This window comes from Capsicum annuum, chromosome 5 (assembly GCF_002878395.1).
Source record: "Capsicum annuum cultivar UCD-10X-F1 chromosome 5, UCD10Xv1.1, whole genome shotgun sequence".
Classification (NCBI taxonomy): Eukaryota; Viridiplantae; Streptophyta; class Magnoliopsida; order Solanales; family Solanaceae; genus Capsicum; species Capsicum annuum.
This window is the reverse complement of record NC_061115.1, coordinates 75,134,552-75,155,976: the sequence shown is the minus strand read 5'-3', so window position 1 is coordinate 75,155,976 and position 21,425 is coordinate 75,134,552. Positions and strand designations below refer to the sequence as shown.

Here is a 21,425-nt window from a genome sequence, read left to right as displayed (position 1 = left end):
TCCTTTCATTGTTGTTGAACCAACAATCTATGCATTTGGAGTCCATTAATTTCACAAGCAATATCAGGATTAATTAGCAGAATTTAAATGGATATTTAAAATTTGATTTTAACTTCTTTAGAGAAAAATCATATTAGAATAATGGGAAATTTAAAATTTGATTTACAACAGTTTTTTTATTTGAACTTGTATCAAACCAAAAATATAGAAAACTGAAAATCGCCACTACTTTGACTTCTCCATTCCCTCTCCTCGTGGGCAGTTATTTTTAAGAAAAAAAAATTACGAGCAGTTATTCATGATATATTTTAGTTTATATGGGAGGAACTACACTAGAAAAAAGGAGGAAAGTGTGGTGAAGAAGATTGTGTCTTTGGTGGAATGATGTGTTTCGAAACTTGTCTAATCTTACTGGAAACGATGAGGAAAAGGAAATATCTTGTGGAAAATGAATGGTCATCTTCATTGTCTGCTAAGAAGAGGACATTGGAATTCTCATGAATGTGTTGCACATTCATTCCCGAGATCATGCAAAGTTGCAGCTAATACGTCATCCTCTATCGCCGCTGAAGACGTTAGTCAATATTCCAATTTTTTGGGTAAATAAACAAACTTTATTACCAAAGTGAACGTTAAAGACCATACACATAAAACTGAACACTAGACAGTGAGCCCCAATGCTTCAGCAACTACTCAAACTTACCTATCCACAGAGCAACAGAGATCTAAAAGCTAACACAGTACAATTTCATGGCATCCTCCTCCCCTTCTAAGTAGGATAAAAATTATGACTCTCTAACCACCAAGCTACCTTGGCATGATATCGACCTCTACCATGGACCTCCTGGATGATCAAACGTGTAAGATGCTCCACTGGCCTTTGTTGCTGCGGGAAGATCCTTATATTTCTTTCCCTCCACAAATGGTAGATAGTAGCAGCAAGTACCAACTTGTAAGCTTCAGCATGACTATTACCATTAGCATATGCAATATCCCATGATATTTCGGTTCTCCGCTCTGCAAGTACGCGACATATTCCAATCCACTGAAGTAGTTTTTGCCAAACTGATGGCAAGCAAAAAACAGATGAGAATGATCCTCTTCAGATATAACACAGACCACACCTGGTTTCTACCCCCATGCCACATTTTATCGGTCTATCCCTGGTATATAATTTGTGAGAAACAGCTAGCCTCAAGATGAAGATCCATCTAGGAGACCCATATTATTACACACCAGTATAGGCCATTCAACCTTCTGAAAATCGCCTCTCAACATCAAGTAGACTTGTTTAATTGACACATGTTGCATCTCACGTAATTCAGCCATGCTTGTCCCTGCCTTCTCCATATATTTAGTTGCTTTTAAAATCCTTTATACAATCCAAGAAGCTTGTTTTAGTACTTCTTCATATATCACCCTGTTTCTACCATAGTAACAGTGGATCCACTTGACCCATCATTTGTCCTTCTTTGTACATATGTTCCACAGTAGCTTGACAATAGCAGCTTTGTTCCAATCATAGATATCAAGTATGTTGAGACCCCCTGCAGACTCAAGTACTAATCCTAAGGTACTCTCTCTGATACGAGTACGATCGTGATTGTGGATCAATACGTAAAGAACTCATGCTCGGGTGACTGGCCAACTAATGGAACAAGCTTTGGAGTGTTGGCTCATTAAGGGCATTTTAATCATTTTGTAATAAGTTGTAACCTAGGCTATAAATAGAACATATTAGGTCATTTTCTCATAACTTAGATGATATTTTGAGAGCGTTCATACAAGTGTGGATATCACTTGTGACAAGTGTGGAATCCTTGTGTTGGTTTCTTGTTTTTAAACGTTGGTTGCTTGGGGATTCCATTCCCTTGAGGTCACCGTAAGAACTTGATGTTATTTGTATGAATTCTTGGGTCTTAGTATTCAATATACATTTTGGTTCATAGTGTTTGTGCATTGTGTGTCAAGTTATCTATCATTCTATCTTATTATTGTTGTTGTGTTCATTCTCGGTTTTGGGTGTCCAAACCCGAGACCTTGTTGTGTGTCATTTTTGTCTTTGTTATTGTGTTGTAATCTTAGTTTGTGGCTCGCTAATTATAGGTGTTGAACACCTTAGAATCTTGTTGTTATCATGCTTGTATTGTTATTGTGTAGTAAATCCGGGAGGGGTCACCAAAAAAGGTCCTCGGTTCTTCAAATCATGGACTGTTTTGGTGTGTGTTAGTGTCTTCCTTGTCGACCTTGTATCATTTGCTATCAAAGCATGACTTGATTTTGTTTTCACAAGATCAATCTTGGGCTAGCTAGCTTAAAAATACAAAAAAAAAAAAAAGGAAAGTGTAGAAGTTGTTCTTGTTCTTGGTCGAGACACGTTGCTTTGTGGCTAGATCTTGTAGTCTTTTGTTTGTTTAGATTGTTTCTAGTGTTGGTTTCTTTCTCACCAACACTAAAGTGTCTAGATCTAAAGGTTTGAGCTTATGTTGTTGACCTTGTTGATGTAAATTGGAAGTTGGTCGTGTGTTGATATTGTTGATCTTGGCCATGTGTTGCAATTGTTGTGGACTTGGAGGTTAATGTTGGTGGTGTTCTTGAGAAATTGTTGTTGAGATCTTGTTGTTCTTCACATCTTGACATCTCTTAATCAATATAAAGTATAACATAGATCCAAAAAAGGTGTAAGATAAAGTTGAAAAGTTGTTGGTGAAGAGACTTGAACACATCACTTCAAAGACTTGTCAACCACTTTTCCATATTTCAAGGACCTTGTTTTGTGGGAATAGTAAAGTCAAGTCTCACTTTCTAAGTTGAAATTTGAAAAAGTTTCTAAGACTTGAATTTTTCCACCAAAAGATAAACTCTTCCATTCCAAATTGTATCAACACAAAAGCTTCAAATTGGTGATTAAAAAAAAAATTATGTGGGACCGGGACCAATTACGTTGCTGCCACGTCATCACGTTTTACTGTTCACGCAACATAAGTAAGCTCGAATTTTTTGATTTCTTAGTTTCTAATCTTTGTTTCTTAGTTGCATTTTGTTGATTCTATTGCTAATTAACAAACTAGTAATTGTCTACTAGGTTGTAAATTAGTTTTAGGTCCGTTTATTCGTGTCTACGTTTCTTTGTGTGCTTTTATCTTTTCGAAAACTCATCATAGCCTTTTGATTCAAGTATGTACAAATTTATTTTGAGTCGTCGCAAACAAAAATCCATTCCGACCTTAAGCCGCAAGTGGGACCAAGTAACTTCATTGGAGTAAAAACGGTGTACCAACACTTGTGAGACCAATTGAGTGATACTTGAAAAAGTGTGAGCTTGAGAGTTAGTGAGGGTGATTTTTGTTAACCTTAACTTGTTGTTTGTGTTTTGTTTAGTATTTCTTATTAGGTATGATGGCTTCGGGTGAAGGCAGTCCAAGAGCCTCGAGAGAGGTAACCATGGATGCTTTGTTGGCGGCCATAATGAGCGTGAAACATAATCTTAGTGGTCGAATGGAGAGGATGAAGAGAAGGATGGACGGGATGGAGGGTTCCTTTTCAAGGAGAATGGATACATTGGAAGTTCGTTTAGATTCCAACCATTCAAGTCCGAAACACTACCACGCCTCGACTAGTGGACATGCTACCACCCCGGATACATTTCCCCAATTACTCAATCCACCTAGACCAACCCATGAACCTATCCACCAAGTCCTTACTTATCCAAAAAACCGAAGTCAAGTCCATCAAGAAGTTTCCCAAATCTGAGACCCCCCTGATATGCCGAGAGCACCACTAAACCAAAACCAACCAATCCAAATTGATGATGTGGAAGATAAGGGTCTTTATGGAGGTGACGGGTTAGATAAAAGCAACTCTCTTTGCGGAATTTGTGCGAAGAAGAGCTTATGGCGGGGGACATAGAGGCCGAGGGGAAAGAGTTGGACCAGCTCCTCATGGTAGGGGCAACTTGGGACACCGACCTCGTGTTCAAGAAGGTCTAGTGGACCAAGAAGGCAATGTGGGTAGAGACACGGGCCTAAATTCCATTAAGATTACTCTTCCTTCTTTCAAAGGGACTAGTGATCCATCTCTCTATCTTGATTGGGAATTACAATGTAATCGGATTTTCTAACTCAACGAGTTAACTTCCCAAAAGAAAGCCGCACATGCCATTGCTCAATTTGAAGGCTATGCATCTACTTAGTGGGAGACAAAGCGGTTGCAACGGACAAGGAATGACAATCTTGACCTTCCGGATTGGGATGGATTGAAAGCTCTTATGAGAGAGATATATGTCACGGAAAGATACAAACAAGAGCAACTAACAAAGCTCTACAACTTGAGGCAAGGAGATAGAAGTGTGGAGGAGTATTATGATGAGTTTCAAAACTTGATCCTACGTCTTGACATAGTCGAACCTCCAAATCATTGCCTAGCTCGGTTCAAGGGTGGCTTGTGCTATGAAGTTGTTTCTCAATTAGTTGTCCACAAGTTTGACCGAATTGAGGACCTTGTAGAACCAGCCATTGAAGTTGAAAGGAACAATCATGCTAAGAAGACCTTTGGGTCCTACAAGCCCTTAGAGAAGAAGCCATTTGATAAAACAATCCAAAGGTATCCACGGCTTGAAGGTACTAATTCTTCCACTCCTAATCCTAAGGGTATCGTTTGTCGGGTCACAAAGCTAGCGAGTGCCCAAACCGAAGGAACATTGTACTAGCGGAGGGTGATCCTTATTTTGTTGGGGATAAAGTGACCAAAAATGATGTTAGTGAAGGAACCCCTCAAGAGGATAATGGAGATGATGGTGAACCCAATAGGGTGGTGGAAGAAGGGGAAGTTAATTTGCCTTGCGGATTGATGAGGAGAACACCTCATGATGATGCTTGGCCCGAAGAAGGTGAGCTCTGTCCACTTTGACCTCTTGATGATGAAGAACCCGAGAATACACTATGGTCCTTGCTCCAAGGAAGTACACTTTTCTTTTTGTCTTGTTTCTTGTCACGCTTAGGTGGATAGACAAGTATTTCTTTTGGTGCTTAGAAGGGTATCTTATTCCCTAAGTTCCCACGGCATGTGTAGAATGTACACTCGTGGTTTGATATTTTTTTGTTGATTATGCTAACTTTAACCCTCATGTCATGAGGAATATGTGTTCTTTTGTCTCCTCTATTGTTTTGAAGGTTCGGATTCGAGGTCGAATCCTTTTTCAAGGAGGGGAGGATGATACGAGTACGATCGTGATTGTGGATCAATACGTAAAGAACTCGTGCTCGGGTGACTGGCCAACTAATGGAACAAGCTTTGGAGTGTTGGATCATTAAGGCATTTTAGTCATTTTGCAATAAGTTGTAACCTAGGCTATAAATAGAACATATTAGGTCATTTTCTCATAACTTAGATGATATTTTGAGAGCTCTTTGAGAGTGTTCATACAAGTGTGGATATCACTTGTGACAAGTGTGGAATCCTTGTGTTGGTTGCTTGTTTTGAAACATTGGTTGCTTGGGGATTCTGTTCCTTGAGGTCACCGTAAGAACTTGATGTTATTTGTATGAATTCTTGCATCTTAGTGTTCAATATACACTTTGGTTCATAGTGTTTATGCATTGTGTGTCAAGTTATCTATCATTCTATCTTATTATTGTTGTTGTGTTCATTCTCGGTTTTGGGTGTCCAAACCTGAGACCTTGTTGTGTCATTTTTGTTCTTGTTATTGTGTTGTAATCTTAGTTTGTGGCTCGCTGATTATAGGTGTTGAACACCTTAGAATCTTGTTGTTATCGTACTTGTATTGTTATTGTGTAGTGAATCCGGGAGGTGTCACCAAAAGGGGTCCTCGGTTCTTCAGATCATGGACTGTTTTGGTGTGTGTTAGTGTCTTCCTTGTCGATCTTGTATTACTCTCTTTACTCCTTAGCTTAATTAATCAATTAAATGTCTCAATTCTAAATTAGGGGTGGTCTGGTTACATAAATCATATGTAGCCTCATTTATTCAGGTAGAATTAGACAATTTTAAAAGTCCAAATTAGAGACATTTTTATATCTTGATAATTGGCACTGTAAAAAATGGTGTACTTACTGATAATTTTGATAAAAAAAAAAGTAGCTGTTGAGAGAGAAATTGAATGTTTGAAATGGATTAGGCAATTGTTAAAGGGATTTATCAAAATTGTTTGGTTGAAAAAAAAACTGCAAGTAAATGTGTGGTGAATGCCCTCATCGATGAAGGGGATGGCATTTAACACCCCTTAGCATAATGTGGCCCCAGCAGTACACATGAGTGAACAAAAAAGATGAAAAATAATATGAAGTCTGATGATAAAGTTATTTAATTTATTTTTGGTTTGATTTTAAAATCTCTTGATTTGTACCAAAGTCTACAAAACACTGATCTTTCTTGATGAACAAAGTGCTGCTTATGGAGATTATTAACCTTTGTGTGTGTCCCATTTTTCAAGGGTTGAGGGTGGGTGGGTTGGTTAGAAGGGAGGATATAGTAGTATGTGTTGAAATCGACATCCAAGTGTGCTTGTGAACTGAATCAAATTGAGTTATGGGTTTCAAAACGTCAAGTATTTTCAATTGAAAAAATAAAGGCTTCAAGGAAAGGCTATATAGAGAGAGGAGAGGAAATAGCAATAACGTTATATATAGAGAGAGGAGAGGAAATAGCAACAATGTTATTGATGGAAAAATTAACTTGGAATTCTTCTTTTGATTGAGAATTTACAAAATCATTTTACAACAAGTTAAATTGTGAAATTGTTCAACAAATTTATATATTTATGGTTATCAACTGACCGTGCATCGAGTGGGTACGTCTACTAGTAATGATGTAATGTAACAACTACTTTAGGAACTAGATGGTGCAAAACTACAAACCAGAGTTCCAGCAAGCATTTATCCCGTAAATAAAGTAAAGCATGTTACCTGCTGAAAAGGCACGGGGGGAGCTACTGCCAACCAAAACACACTTCACCCTTGGGTCTGTTTCCCATTCATCCAGGAAACTCTTGTACTTAATATCCATATCTGCATCATAGTTCAATGAAACATGAGTGCCACAGACCAAACTATGCAAATGATAATGACAATACTAAGTAACAATGACGAAAATATGATGAGAATAATGATTATCTTATCATTTTAAAGCAACACAACAATAATAATAACACTGTAGTAGCCTGATCCATTAGCAGACTATGAGTAGGGGCAAATCGTTCTCTAAACATAGAAGATGCCTCAAAGAACTTAAAAAAAAAAAAATCATATTTCATTGATTTATTTTCTTCTTCCTATGAACCATCTTCCCCAGAAATATTAACTATATACAAAATTATCAACTAGACCTGTTTTTGGCAATAATTCAAAACAGAACAAGCTTTTAAACCTTTTTAGTAATTAAGTTACCCACTATTACAGGTAGCTAGATCAAAGTCAAACATTTGGCTCTCAATCCTAAAGCAGCATCAAAACAATACAGATATCTGATAATAACTTCTTTGCACGAAAACGAGAAAACTAAACAATCTGCAAAACTGACCAGTAAATGAACAACGATTATCCGGTCAGACAGAGAAGAATAAGAGTTGAAAACTCACTTAAGTTCATCGCATTGAGAGCTTTAGGACGATCCAGAGTGATAACGGCGACACCATTCGGGTGGACATGTCCCTTGACGAACTCATCGGCGCCGGAGGACATGATCCCGATATTACGAAGAGGAAGAAACGTCGAAGAAATGCGGTGGTTGAAGAGAAGAGAGATGGATCCACCTATTTTTAGCATATGGGAAACCCCAAAAAGACTTGGCATCTTTCGAAGAATAATGTCTCCTTCCCTTTATTTTATTCCTAGTTCGCTCGCTGTTCCCCTTTATTCCTCGAAATTTGAGTGGAATAATGTGTTCTTCAATAGAAACCCTGCACCATAACTCACTTACGCTTTGTTTGGATGGTGGCTATCTTGGGGTCGTTTGACATATCCATATACACTAGATAAGCATGCCCACGGCCCAATATTTTGAATTTAAATATAATCTTATTTATATTTAATTTTAGTTACATTCATTATTTGAACACTAAATTAACATACATATCTTATAACAATCATAATTTATAAATAAAAAATAAAATTTTATTCTTTACAAAATAGCAAGCATAAAAAGGCCATATTGAAATAAGAATAAGACTACATAAACAAAAGAAAACAAAGTTAATTCAATGTCCAAAAACAACCAATTCAAGAGCGAGAATGAAAATTATTCTCTGGCCAATGCTAGATCAAATTTAAAACTTAAATTGAGAGCTTGTACCTAGATTATCAACAATTAGGACAACTGATTCTGTAGATTATTTCTCGAAAATCTTTTTTCATCTTTTTCTATCCAATGTGATTGTTATTTTGACAAAAAATTCACATCTATTGCACTTTAAAATATATTTTTTTTCCGTCTCTAAATAAAAAACCTACAACGAAAAAGTTGATGGTGTAACATAATATTAGTTTTTAAGATATAGCTACTCAGGAATATTTAATAAACATTTGTATTTATATAATAAAGGTATAAAATCTATAACAAATACTAATCAATAGAATAAAGGTTGAGAGATTTCATAATGCAGTCCACTATAAAATATTAATCAATAAAATAAAGATTGAGAGATTTTACAGTACAAAATTCGTAATAAAATGCTCATCAATAAAATTAAGATTTGATAAATTTTATTTTCAAATCACATGTCATAGAAAAAGTATATATCGCGTTCATACAAGTGTCATGGATATTCAATCTACATAGGATTAGATAATATTATTGTAGAATAAAGTGACCTGGTGAATAGTATAAATACAGACAATTCTTATTAATATGAACTTCAAGACATATAACCCAAACACTTACTTGAGTAGACGGATATGAATAAATAGATACAAAATAATCACAACTTTTTAGAACGAAAGACTTTCTAGTCAATGTTCCAGAAGTATGGCAACAACGTTCAACCTTGGTTGCTCTCTTATGTGTGATTTTTCATTATTGATGAATAAATATAACTCATAGATCTTCAACCACAACAACACAAAATTTAAAATTTAAGATTCCAATAGATTTTTCATCATTGTTTGATCAGTATTTATCATAATACAATCTTCAGTTTGTGTTTTTCTTTTTTTTTTTTATCAATGAAAAAATTTCTTTAGTCACATGATTAAATGCCTCTCATTTCTTGAAAAAGTAATTTAATTGATGAAATTTAGTAAGAGTTCAAAATTCTTTGGTCGACTCAGATTGACAGTTTATTATAGCCAAAACCTCAAGAAAGACTTCTCAATTATCATTTGTCTGATTTATAATTTATCTACTCAAAAACTTCAAAAGAGAAGAATTTTTATATCAAATTTATATAAGATAACAAGACCATCGCTTATATACTGACCTTATTCAGAGATAGGGGAATCGCCGACATTATCACTTTTCAATTGATATACAAAATTGATCATATTTCTGCACTGAAGATGCAAAAAGTGAAAATCATATATCTGTCTCTAACCATCATAAATCTGTTAGCTCTTAATTTAATTGAATGGAAACCCCTAGCAGAGAGCAACAAAATTAAATTTAATATACATAAAGATAAAATTTTAAATAGAACAACATCATTTTTATGTATTTTCACTGTAATCACTTCTCTACACCTAGTTCTATACAATGAATGGTGTGTTTTTATGTTGCTTATCCGATGTAAATTCGAGAATATAGGATTCTTTTTCCTCATCTTCACACCCTTCCACTATTTTAAATAATTCCACAGACAAGATATCATCTAAACATAATGTGGAAAAATGCTTCGAGTAAGGCCCAACAAATTCTAATTCAAAATTTACACTATCTACTACACACTCACTTTTATTCACCTTCTCAATGTCAGTCTCAAGATCAAGATGACAATCGAGTGGTTGTGATTCTTGAGTTTTCTCCTCAAATTGGCTTATGTCCTCTTCATATTCTTCTTTGTTTAGCCACTGTAAACATGGTAGGAGTGGTAACTCCTTTAGCTCTACCCACAATTGTTCTTGATTCTCTAAATTTATTTTATCGATTTGTTTGCTTGAATCGTGACAGCACACATATCTTCAGTATGATCACTTTGACCACAAGCCAAACACCAAGTTACAGTAAGTGGGATAGTATCCGGATCATATTGTGAAGGTCCAGTCCATGCACTTCCAGGTAAATCTAGACAGCAAGTCTCAAAATATGGACCCCCACAATAATAATAAGAATCGTCATCACTCAAAAAACCATCTATCCAGGCTGACATCTCAAGAAAGGTGTGAGAAAAACAAAAATAAAAGAAAATAAAAAAATAAACTAAACAAATATTTACAAGTTTGAATTCAAGCAAGTAGGCTAGAATTCCAAACCAACTCAATACGTCAAATTGTTCCCCGGCAACGGTGCCATTTTTGATAACGCTCAACTTACACATCAATTTAGTGCAAGGTGGTCGTCGTCAATATATTTACCCAACTTTGGAGTCGGGGTCGAATCCACAGAGAACACTGTGAGTCGCGATTAAACTAGTTTGAAACTAAAGCTACAAGTTAAATTCAAACAACTGGCACGAAAAAATAAAATGGGGTTTTTGGAGATTAGCAAATAATTGTTGGTCGCTTTAGTTTCAGTGTTTGTAATCAAGAGTTTATGGAAAACTAGAATTATGTTCACTATGAGTTTTGGTACTTGATAGATGCTAATAGTGGTTCAAGATTCTTACAGTAGGTAGGACAACAAGTTATCTTTATCGAAGTTATGCCTAAATGTCTCTCGACTTACTTAAGCATTTAATTTTCTAATCCTCTCAGACTTTGGGAATTTATATTTATTATCCAAACTTCACCTCAGATTAATCAACTTTGTTACATCGTTGATAATTAGAAGGAAGTTTAGTGTTTCCAAGTCCCTGTTGATAATTCATTACCCACTATATTTGATTTCTTTCTCAAGCAAATCAAAGAAGGTATTATCTATCATTTGTAGCCAATAAACGATAATTAAAACCTCAAAATTATCAAGGAGTCCTATTACCTTTTAAATCTTGAACACTTAGCACCTTATCAAGACTTAACCCTAGATCCCATAATTCAGGTTAAAGAGATTTAACCACTCATAATGTAATGATCGATACAAAAATTTGAATTCATAATTTGAAAGATGAACTTACAGCAAGATGAATAGCAACGAGTGTTTCTCAGATTTGATCTAAGTAGAAATCCCAAAGTAATGATTGAAATCTCTTCAAAGTAATTGCTTTTTAAAGCCAAGAAACTAGAGAGAGAAAATAATAAAAATATGTGTCTCCAAAAGATGTTCGGAACTACTTAGAAAACCCTAAATAATGCTTTAAATAATTCACCCTAATTATGGAAACAAAATCATAGAGTGCAATAATTTCTCGGACAGGTGACGCTATTCGTGATGCCTTATCAGGAGGCTGATGACTTATCACAAATATCGTCAGCTCCTCTTTGCTTTTGGTATTTGCTGTCTTAGGATGACGACGGTTTTGATGACCTTTCATCTCTTTGACAACTTATCATGAATGTCGTCACGTCTCTACCTCAGCCCTCATGTTCTGCCTTAGGCTGACGCCAAATTTAATGACCTATCAGCTCCTTGATGGCTTATCACAAAATGTCATCACAACTCTCAACTTAGGTCCATTCTCTATCTAAGGCTAACGATAAAGCTGATAACTTATCACAGAGCTGACGACTTATCAGGAATGTCGTTAGCCATACTTCTCTTCTTTTCACTTTAGATTTCAACTCTTTTGTTTCCATCCTTGTTGGTTCTCTAGCATCTTAGCTTCTTCTGCAAAATCAAAGATAAAACAATCAAAAATGATAAAGTTGCTTAAGACTTTGCAATTATTCTCAGTTAAAAGCCTCAAATATGTTAGCATCAGCTCACACATCAGTGTCATACCATCTAACGAGGTGAGGGAGCCATGCACTCCTACAATGGCTGTTAAGAGGAAGAGAAGAAAAATTAGATAAATTTTCTCCATTCTGAAATCAGTAAAAATTGTAACTCCTCTCGCTCCAAGAGTTTTTGAAGTTCAGGGGACACCGAAGAAGGTGGACATGAATGGCAAGGAGAAGAAGGAGGAACTGCAAGAAATCATAAATGGAAAGAGGAAGGTTAAAAAAGAATACACCATACATTTATTTACCGCCAAAGACTTCACGAATATGACAAATATGCGCGTGTGGTACGAGGACAATGTAAGTTTAATTTTACTAACCTAGCCTTCCAATCTACTCCATGAAGAAGAATCTATGCAACAGATGTGTAATCTATTACAACAGCTTGGTATTCTATTGCAACATAATACACATCTGTTGCATAAGTTGCGTTGGCTGGGTAATCTGTGAACTAGTTTAGAGAACCTTTTGCATCGGATTCTTTTCAATGTGTTTTTATTCCTTATAATTACTAACCTATTTTAAAATTATCTTCTTATACCACAGTATGTTGATGAAATTCTCTGCCTCTTGAGGGGTAGGCAATTAGCATACCCGAATGCTTATAATGCTGCTGATAGGATAATAGACCTCAACTTCTACAATAATTTCAAGGATAGGTACGCTTCTCTCCGTGCGCTAGCTGGTACTGATAGCCTAGGATTTGATGAGTTAGTTTCTATGTTCTAATGGGATAAAAAAGTGATTAAATATGTTAGAGGAAAGAGTTCATATCCGCACAGCAAGAGCTGGACCAAGGCAAAGAGAATCCTTGCAGTCATGAATGTGGAAGTCAAATATTTTCTCACTGTTGAGATACTACTCTACGAGGGAAATATTAAGGTTTATGACTGTAACTTACCTGTCTTCAGTGAGCATAAGTTTTTTGCCCACATGCAGCCACTCTTGAAGTTGTTACCCAAGTTGTTGAAGTAGAGTAAGCTGATGGATTATTTGTCCGCTGAAGTCTTGACGAAGGAATCATGAGATTTTAAAGGTCAAAATAAGAACATCAAGCTCCGGAGAAATAGAACAGGTGCAGCATGCGGGCCGTTCTTGCTTGCATACATTGAGTGTTTGCTGATCGACACAGAAATGACCGGTATGTACGACGCTGATGTGGGAAAGATGTAATGGATCTGGGCTTATGGGGTACTAACTAAATGGTTGGAGCCCGTGTATAAAGAAGAATATGTACAAAGACAAAAACGTAAATGAAAATGATAATAATTTTTTATTTCAAGCCACCTCACTTTACATGTAGTGTCAATAATTTTTATGTCTGGAGAAATTTGAATTTTTATAATGCAATAGATTTTATATCTGTTGTAAAAAATATAATACCTATTGTGATAGATTGATTATCTGTTGGAATACGTTGGTCATCTGTTATATTATGCAGATGTTTCCCTGTCTATCTATCATAACAGATATTTAATCTGTTGCAATATATAATCTATCTGTTACAACTGATAGGTAATCTATTGTAATAAATCAGAAAAGAAAGTAGGAAGACCTATTATATAATTTTCAGCAGATGAACTAACTAAATGGTTGGAGCCCGTGTATCAAGAAGAATATGTACAAAGATGGAGATGAAAATGATAACAATTGTTTATTTCAAGCCACTTTACTCTACATGCAGTGACAATAATTTTTGTTTGGCAAAAGTTGAATTTTTATAAATGCAACAGATTTTATATCTGTTGTAACAGATATAGCACCTATTATGACAGATATAGTACCTATTGTGACAGATTATCTGTTGGAATAGGTTGATCATCTGTTGCATTATGAAGATGTTCCGTCTGTCTATTGCAACAGATATATAATCTGTTGTAACATATTATCTATCTGTTGCAACTGATCTATAATCTGTTAGAGAAAATAAAAAGTAGGAAGACCTATTATATATTTCCAGTAGATGACCTATGTGTTACATTTCATGTTGCAACATATGTCTAAATCTGTTTGATAAGTTATGTCATCTGTTGTAGCAGATGTATTATATTTTGCAATATTTGAATCTAGTACTCCATTTCAATTAACATGTTCAAAACTAAGGATTAAATTATATTCATAGACAACATAAAATAAATCAAAAACTTTAAAAATTACATGAAATAACTCAACAAATAAATGAAATGTAAAAAAAATTATTATGGGTACAAATGATCTACTCTACAAATTAATCAACAAGTTAAACCAAGGAGGATAGGTTATTACATTAGCGAACTCAACCTATAAAGATCTAATCAATATGGACAAGTTGTTCTTCATCTGGTGTTACGAAATTCAGCTTTGCTCGTCGTGGATCTTTAACGTTGATTGCGTATGGCTTTTGAGCTTTCGCTTCTCTGTATTTCCATAATAGAGCATCATATATTTTATGGAGTAATCCGACATCAAGTCCATTCTTTGGTACTTGTAATTCATCGCTCAAATACTCAGCGTAAGCGACAACAAAAGGACCGTAATTCCTGCATTAAAAAAACAGATAATCCATATCTTGTAGTTCATGCAAGCGTTGTGAAATTTGTGGAATGTAACTAAATCATGACATTTATACTTATAGGCTACCAATGGTTTATTGACCAATTCATTCAACATATTGTACATCAAATGGATTACCCATTTTATCCTGGTATACTTCAATCTTTGACCAATCAGTACGAAGCTTTTGGTCCAAAAAGTCACTCATATCAAGGTAAGTAGGAAATATTTGGGCCAGCTTTTGTATCTCAGAAGATGACCCGGAATGTCTCCTTCGCAGCATCGAGTCATAAACTCTAATGCACCTCTCTTTTAGAACGACGATAGCCAACACCCAATGGAATTCATCACCACAATTGATTGGGATATACAGTTCATCGACCAAATGCCAAGGTAAGCTAACCGAAATGCTAAAACCTTTGATGATGTTGATTAAGCATTCCTCATTTTGGGAAACTTTCGGATGTTGTTGACATTACCTATCGTAGGCATTATTGATGTAAACTTTGTACAAATAATTTCCTGTCATGTATCTATATTATTCTTGTGTTTGCAATTGGCCTTCTTTCAAAGGTAGTAAAAAATAACATCGATGTGCTGCAAATATTATCAAACATTTTGAATTACAGGATAAAAAATTTAATACGCGATGCAATTAAATAAAGTATTAATTAATAGTAATATGTATGACATTTAAACCCCATCATTCCAGCAAGTTTGGGGCTGTGACTTCAAATAAAACCAATTTTTGATCCAGAATGTCCAACAACAAAGTCAAACATATCAAAACCAAGACTCGATTTGTTTACTTTATGACGTTTGTCATTTTGTTTTCTACATGATGATTTATATGTGTTAATGTCACGTTCTTACAACAAGAATAGTATAAACCAATATCTTCAAAAATTGATTTATGTACCTACCGGCATGATGCTTTAGCCGCCCATCGGCAATCCATTCTGAATAGTCGTTGATTAACTGTATTAGTTTTATTGGATCCTCATCCGAGATATTGAACCCATCAAATGGGTAATTCTTCCGTTCTCCCGAACTGACAAGCTCTACTTTTTCTTCTTCTTTAGAACCAGTTGATGGATTGTTAACTGTGATATTATGCTCTTCAGTAGTGGCTTCTACTATGATATCTACTTCGAAAGCTAGAATTATCAATGTTAATTACAGATATACAACAGATTGTCCATCTGTTGTGATAAATGAGTCTTATGTTGCAACAGATAGATAATCTGTTGGGATGAACTCGAACAAGTAAATTAAAGCAGTATGATAATTTTGAATACATGTCCCATCTGTTGCAACAGATAACTCATTTGTTGCAACAGATAACGCATCTGATGCCACAGTTAGACAACAGTTACAACAGATGTATATATCTGTTTGATAATTTTCAGCAGATGTATCATCTGTTGGAACAGGTGATGTACATTCTCCTTCTTAGGCTCATGCTTCTCTCTTGTGGCCCTTGCACACTGAACATCGACGTAAGACAAAGACAGAGGTGTTGCAATTTTTCTTTTTTCGATGCTTGATGATGCCTTAGAAGTATCTTTCCTTCTCCTCTTAGCCGCCTTGATCTCTAATGGTGTGTATGGATATGAAATCCTCTTTGATAAAATGATACCCCTATTAGATTCTATTTCCTTTATAGAAGTAGTTCGTGCATTAATATCATTAATCACTCCATCGTGTTTCGCCTTGCAGTCTTGACATTTGCATGGAGAACATTTGCTACATGTGCCAAAATCTGAAGAAAAATCTGTACAGCCTGTATGATCATAATCATAATGGCTTATTGTTTCAAAAATGGTAAGAGAAGCATCATTAGCCCCAACAGCAACACCACTACCACTACCACTACGACTACCATCATCAATAGCAACAAGCCCACCCTTCAGAATTATTTTTCTTGTGATGGTTGTTGCTCCAAACAATTCTATTTTTATTCCATCAACGACCTTACGGTCCAATAAAGTTTGCACAGAATGTAAAGTAAGAAAAAATGGCATCATCAACTCTCGGTTGGTTGGAACAAGCCACATATGGACAATTTAAAATAAATTGGTACATATATTTGAATGATGATGAAATCATTTAAAATAATCATTAATTAAGATAAAAACTTGATTAGAATTGGACTTACTGCTTCCTTGGGGGAGGGGTTGAAAATATCAAGAAATTTTCCATTTCTATCGGTTTTGGCCGACAACCATCTTAAGATTCTTGGACAGGAAACTTCTTCCTGGTAGTTCACTTATTGTCTCAATAAGAAATGACTTCAAATGCCCAAGCCTATAACATAACTTCAATAAATCAAAAATACTATTGAATACAAAAATAATGAATCATATCATGATAAAAGAAATATTTACCATGAAGGCCCATGGAAAGCCATATAAGTTGACTCTCTTTGGCGTTAACGGAGTCAACAAATATTGGACAGTCATTTTGAAGCTTTCATAACCCCAAGGATGGCTGTTAAATACCTCAAGATCCTCGGAGAGATTTATTAAACCAATGATTATATTGCTGTTAACGTCTCTCACCCAAAGAATATTATGTACAAACCAAACCAAGCACAATGATTGTTTGTGCTTCTTTGAGAGTCATTTACCTTTCAACGTTTCTATCAAATTTTTGTTTTTAAATCTTGGACCAACAATCAACACCAGGTCATCACGATCACTCAACTTGCCTTTGCCTTTTTTGGGTGTGCGGGGTGCTTTTTTTTTGGGTCATAGTAGGTATAAATTGAGAAGGAGCAAGAGGATAATATTTTAGTTCGGTAACCATGGAAAACTCCTTCCAACCAAAACAAACAGACATGCCATAATAATTTATCCACACCTCATTCATCTTGTCTTTATTTTCATACATAAATCTACGCTTGAGAAGATCGTATACCATTTTTATATGGAAACGAGCATTGTTGTCCACCGATAAATTAAGATATTGCCCAAAGCAGTTTTCCCTGAAATAAGCATCCAATTTTTGTTCTCAAAAGTATTTTTCTGAAGGCGTCGAAAGATTTTCCCATGGTTGACTTAACCATGAAATCATCCTTTAAGTCTGTAGCACCATCGCACTGCATTCTCATAGGATAACGATCAATGCTGAAGGTTTTGACCAACTTTTTGGCGGAAGGGCTATTAGCATTTGGATCATTACTTTTGAGACATTCCTCCTCCCCGTGTTCATTATCTTCTGCTCCTGACTGAGATAATGCTTGTAAATCAAACTCATAGAGTGGTGGAAGTAGCCGAGCTACTGCACTTGTTATTTTACGTGGACTTGATTCAGTTTCTTTTCTTTTGGGAGCCATATTATCTTAAATTAACAGGAACATAAAATAAATTATAATTGATTAATGCATCGTTAAAAAGGGATAACAATAAATCTAACATGCACAACGGTAAAATAACAGTTTCAACAGACCACACATCTGTTGCACCAAGTATGTCATCTGTTACAACATATAACCGACCTATTGCAACAGATGAGTAAACCGTTGGAAACAATAAAAACAGATCTCTAATTTGTAGCACCAGGTAGTTTATCTGTTGCAACATATAACCAACCTATTGTAATGAATGAGTAATTCGTTAGAAACAGTAATAACAGATCTCTGATTGTTGCACCAGGTAGTTTATCTATTGCAACATATAACCAACCTGTTGCAAGGATAAATAATCCATTGGAAATAATAGTTACAAATCATATATTTATTGCACCAGGTAATTTATCTGTTGTAACATATAACCAACCTATTGCAACGAATGAGTAATCTATTGGAAACAGTAATAACAGATCATAAATCTGTTGCACCAGGTAGTTTATCTATTGCAATATATAACCAACCTATTACAACGGATGAGTAATTCATTGGAAACAGTAAAAATAGATCATATATCTGTTGCACCAAGTATGTTATCTGTTGTAATATATGACCGACTTGTTGCAACGGATGAGTTACCGTTGGAGATAATAAAAACAAATCACTGAACTGTTGAAACATATCACTCATCTATTGTACAATCAGTTATCTGTTGGATCAATATTGTTTAGATTTCTTCCAAACAGAAGAGTCATCTATCGCAACAGATTAATAATCTGTTAGATTGTTCATCTGTTGCATCAGATTTTCATAGTTGCATTAAATTTTAAACAGTTGCATCAGATATTTCATCTGCTGCCTCAGATATTTTCTTGTTGCATCAGATGTCTTAATCTGTTGCATCATATGTTTCATTTGTTGCAACAGTATTTTTACCAAGACAAACAACTAATTAACCCAGCAACACCAACACATCACACACACATACATACTAAGAACATCAACTGTGAACAAAAATCACCAACAAATTCGACTCAACAGTACGACAATAAGAAGAAGAATTTCCAGAAATTAGGGTTTTATTTAGTCCATATTTTAATACTAGAAGAGTAGTTAGCTCAAGTTCCTCTGTTTCTTCATAATTTCTTACCTGTGAAAAAGAAAATGGGATGACGAAAAACTCGAAGTTGTTGTTGCTGGAGAAGTCTTCATGTCGATTGACGATCGAAAGTTGAAAGGAAACTCGCCCGACTATTTTTCACTGGAGGTTGAAGTCGCCGGGGATTGAAAGGAGAATGTTGCAGAACTCTTGGTTGGGAGAGAGTTGAGAGAAGCTGTCGAGAGAGAGAGGAGAGAGACTGGTTGATTTGGATTGAAGAGGGGTGTGGGTTGATTTGTATTTTTGAAAAGATTAGAAAGTTTTGAAAATATTAATCAAGTCCATAATTAACTTAATCAAGTTTTCTAATGATGTTTGACCCTTTAAGTTGGTCAATGTCACCAATCCTTCATTCAAAACTTAAAAGACACCTTTCCTTCAATTTTCTCAAGAATCATGACTCTATCATATCAAGGTTTTTCATTCCTTATGTTAACAATGTGTTTTAGTATTAGTTAATTTACTGTATGAATCTAATTTTTATGCCTTTCATGTATTTGTGAAGCTTATACATCCGCATAAGTTTTCTTTTAAAACTGCAACTAAATGAGGTCCAACATTGATGTGTGTGTAGAAATTTATCATAATAACATCAGCAAGATTAGCCAAAACAAGCTGATCAGAAAGCATGAAACAAAAGTCGAGTCAAATACAGAGAAATAAAATCTCAGTTTGTAGAATCGTTGTTTTGAGAACCCATTATCAACATAGACAATACCCTAAGGAAAAAGAAAAATTTTCAGCTCAGGAATATGATAAAGACAAACTAATAACATGTATGCCTCAAAATTTGACCACTGATGTCTCAGATTTATACCTCTAGAGTCAATGATGTCTTAACAATATTTGTTGAAAATATCACTTTTTTTCCTCCAAGGAGGGGAAAACACAAGGTTCTGTACAATTGATAAAAAACAAAATCATTTAGTGAACAGTTCAATGAATCATAACCTGATAAACTGCATGATGCATTACCCTACTAGATCTGCTCGAGAAAGTCCTGAGTAGAGTGGCACAGTAACCAATCCTCTAAGAAAAGTGAATTGAAAATACTGAAGAACAATACATATTCCACCATACGCACTTATAACTTGTGAAGGTCGAGAAATAGAGACATAACTGACCTCATTCACTATTCCGTCACCTCCTACACATAATACCTGGACATTTTGCAAATAAGAAAATATAATAAAAAATAATGATGAAGATAATCTAAGACATCTAAAACTGGATAACAGAAAAGCTAGAATGCATTGAAAGAAATACCATCAGGACATATGCTAAAGTCTACTGTGCTAGCAAGTTTCCTGGCATGACCTACAGATGTGGTTTTGACTACTTCCAACTTAAACCCAACAAGTTGTTAATTCAACAGAAACAGAGCTAAAACTTCAGTCAACAAGAACGACCAAGGATATCCCATCTGAGATGATTTAGAGTACATATTCTATAGTGCTTATTCTTAAAAAACATGTTATCTCTAAAGACTTGAAACCTACAAATCCAACAAAAAACATCTAAAAGCTTTTTGTAACGGTGCTTATATTTGGACATACTACATTATCAATCACAAACAATTTGATTCCACAGTTTTAGAATTAGAATTAGAATTAGAAAGCACAGAAGATTTTGTAAGTTGAGGCTCTGCACTTCCTAATTGAGAAAATGTTATTTGCTAAGAAATATTTGATGACAATTATCCCCTAAAAAAAGTTATTCAGATAACAATAATTGCATATGTTAATCTTTTTTTTTTGGATAAGAAAAATCTGTATTTGTCTTTCTCAGACATTTTGTAAGTTTCGTCAACCCAAATTAACTTACGATGAGGATAATTGTTATCTATAGTTGTATTTTGCAAGTTTGGACAGTTGAGGAAGGGAGAAAACATAAAAGACATAAGGACAAATGAAGTAGCAGCTATGCAGTTGGATAACTACTAGAAAACAGAGAATAATGGCCATAAGTAATATAGGGAGACAAGTCAGATAGCCTACATATAGCAATGAACAAGCACCCCTTTCTAGCAGCAAGGATGGTACTATTAGAGAAACGATTTAATTTATTTATATCCAACAATATCAATCCCAGACAATTGTACCACTATAATATTTATTATGCATTTAGATTTACCTTTTCAAAAATAATATTTTCATGTAATTAGAGATGCAAAGACAAATGCTAGATAAATAAGAAGAGATTACAGTTATAGAGCATACCTTGAATATAGGTTCAACCTTGGGATGGAATACTTTACTTGAACGACCACGGCCAGACCTTGGGTTTAAAATGACAAGCATTTTAGGAGGATATTTACATCGTACATATGACTCGGGAGGAAATTCATTAGTAACCATATCATCAGAAGCCTGTTTCTTTGATGACGCCAGAGGATAAGGAAATA

The 21,425-nt window shown here is 35.0% G+C and overlaps 1 protein-coding gene across 2 annotated transcripts in view; it reads right to left on the bottom strand.

Moving 5' to 3' along the window:
* LOC107870837 (3-hydroxyisobutyryl-CoA hydrolase-like protein 3, mitochondrial) overlaps window positions 1-8,010 on the bottom strand; it is a 40,542-nt gene extending 32,532 nt beyond the window's left edge. The window contains exons 1-2 of one of the 2 annotated variants that reach the window (XM_016717504.2): window positions 7,595-8,010; window positions 6,924-7,025 (exon numbers count right to left, since the gene is read on the bottom strand). In XM_016717504.2, the coding sequence (XP_016572990.1) occupies window positions 6,924-7,025; window positions 7,595-7,808 (316 nt within the window). In that variant the 5' untranslated portion in view covers window positions 7,809-8,010. The remainder of the gene's footprint in view (window positions 1-6,923; window positions 7,026-7,594) is intronic. The other variant, XM_016717505.2, reaches the window with a different exon arrangement.
* Between the last annotated feature and the right edge of the window lie 13,415 nt (window positions 8,011-21,425).